Raw genomic sequence first — 2,209 nt, 5'->3', positions numbered from 1 at the left:
ATTCAACCAGTCTCTATGGTAGTTGAACCACTGACCCGTGTCTGATTGTAATGAGAGAACTTCTGTTCGACCGGAAGTCGAAGTTTTATAGCAGGTTAATCAGACGTTGAAATGTTATTCTGAAAGTGGACTGAACTCGATCTGATGTTTAGTCTATATGCCTTAACATCAAATTACTTAAAACCGATATTTGAGACACATCCTAAAGCTTTTCCTGTCATATAATAGAAATATGACGTAATAATAATATCCAACATTGTTAGAATTAAAGGGATACATAAAAAAAAACAATGTAGGCACTGAGGCTCCCTTGGAAAATTGTGTGCCCTTTGCTCGGCCGCTCCCTCACTTAATGTTTTTCAGGGCATGCCCCATTCTCTTGTGATGTCTGCCGGCAACAGACCTCTCGGAGGGTCCATATATTGGTTATTTGGTATATTTATTAGTTGTATTGCAAAAAAGAGGGGAAAATCAGTTATACTGGCCTTCCAAAAGTGTCTGGAAGGAAGTACTGTACGTGTTTTACCTCGTGTGTAACACTTATTACAATACTTATCATTGAAGCTAAAGTTGATATTGTCATCTGTTACTGTATATATCATATTGTAGTATATTAATCATTTTAGGGTCATCAAAACCACTAGCACTAGAACCGAGGGGTCCAGAAAGTAACTACGCTGGTCTTGATAATATAATGGACGATGGTCACACTTATGATACAGCTCAAGCTGCAGGCGTACCATAGAGTTCCAATCCCAAATTCAATAGTGTCGGTATTTTCTATATTTTTTTTGTATTAGTTTCACTGTCGTCTGAAGCCTGTATATTTTATGATAGATTATTGTTCTTTAATTGTAAAGTTTTAGAACTGATGTGTAAATAGTTTTGCTTTACGGATTTTTATTATTGATCTGTTGCCATTTTTCCTGTGTTTTGAGATAAATTACTCCAAATAACTTATCATTCAGTATCAGTTTACTGTTGTCTGAAGTAAAATAGTTTAAAATGAATTATCGTTCTTTAATAACACTATGAACATTAACCTGTTACAGAGATTGTAAATATTTTAAAAATGAATCAATATTCTGTCAGTTTACTCATAAAAACATTGAAATTAAAATCTTTCAACCGAACTATTTTATTGACTAATAACAACCATAAATATATCATATTACTCCGCCTAATAAATCAGATCTATTTGTTTTACTAGCTTTAACGATGTTTCCATATTCACATGGAAATTCAACCTGGCTGGCCATATTTGCGATGCAGGTCGGAGGGGTGACATAAAATCGACTTCGAGTGGTTCGTGATGGAACAATAAACAAACGCCCCTTTGTGATATATCCTGTACACGTTAAAGATCCCCTCAACAATTGGAAAATAGCGAACTGTCGTGACAAAATCTGAATATGAAGCCTGTGCATGTTTTGTAGGGTTGGCATGGGAAACGCGTCTAGTCGTTCGGATGGAATAATAAAGGAAGGCCAACGTATACAACAGGTGTGCACGTAAAAGATCCCTCGATAGTGGGAAATCGAAACTGAATAGGCTGTCCGGCAAAATGTCGTCAGTGCATATTCCTCATTAGCCTAAACTGGAGCAGACAAATATTTGCTACCTTAACACGAAATATTGTATTTAATCCATAGAACAGCCGACGCCCTTAAGGGGACAGATGCGCCATTTTTTTACCAGTCGTACCATAGTCTCAAAAAAGGGATTACTTTAAACGATCATTAATAGTGTTCACAATTTATCGTCGAAATGTGTGTCCAGAATTATCCGCGTTTGAAAGTTACAAAGACGAGTAGTCTTTTCTTGAGACTCTATAGACGGCTATACAGATAGCTGATATCAGCCGGTATAGTAAATATTTAGATGAATATACAGATAGCTAAAATCGAACTCAATCAGCTGGTTAAGCAATATATAGACTCGGCTATTCAGATAGATTTTTTTTGTATTTACTGGTTATTGTGATTGCTATGAAATCTGCACTTGAATTCATAAAATTGTAATAACTCATAAACATCACCATGAACTCTTTAAAACTTATAGGGATTGTAATGAGTTTAAAAAGTGTTATTTCTCTATGTGCATTGGAGCATCAATTTGCACCATTCCAATTTTCAGTCGTCCTGAAAACCTTATTGAACAGAGTAGATGACATTAAACTGACATCGGGTTCGAACTCATCGCGTGAAAT

At 35.7% G+C, this 2,209-nt stretch overlaps 1 protein-coding gene across 1 annotated transcript in view; it reads left to right on the top strand.

Moving 5' to 3' along the window:
* LOTGIDRAFT_169345 (hypothetical protein) overlaps nt 1-745 on the top strand; it is a gene marked incomplete at both ends in the record, with an annotated part of 3,126 nt that extends 2,381 nt beyond the window's left edge. The window contains one exon of the mRNA XM_009067681.1: nt 627-745. Coding sequence (XP_009065929.1) covers nt 627-745 — 119 coding nt within the window. The remainder of the gene's footprint in view (nt 1-626) is intronic.
* Between the last annotated feature and the right edge of the window lie 1,464 nt (nt 746-2,209).

Source organism: Lottia gigantea (genome assembly GCF_000327385.1).
Source record: "Lottia gigantea unplaced genomic scaffold LOTGIsca_85, whole genome shotgun sequence".
Lineage (NCBI taxonomy): Eukaryota > Metazoa > Mollusca > Gastropoda > Lottiidae > Lottia > Lottia gigantea.
This window is presented reverse-complemented; position numbering and strand designations above follow the sequence as displayed.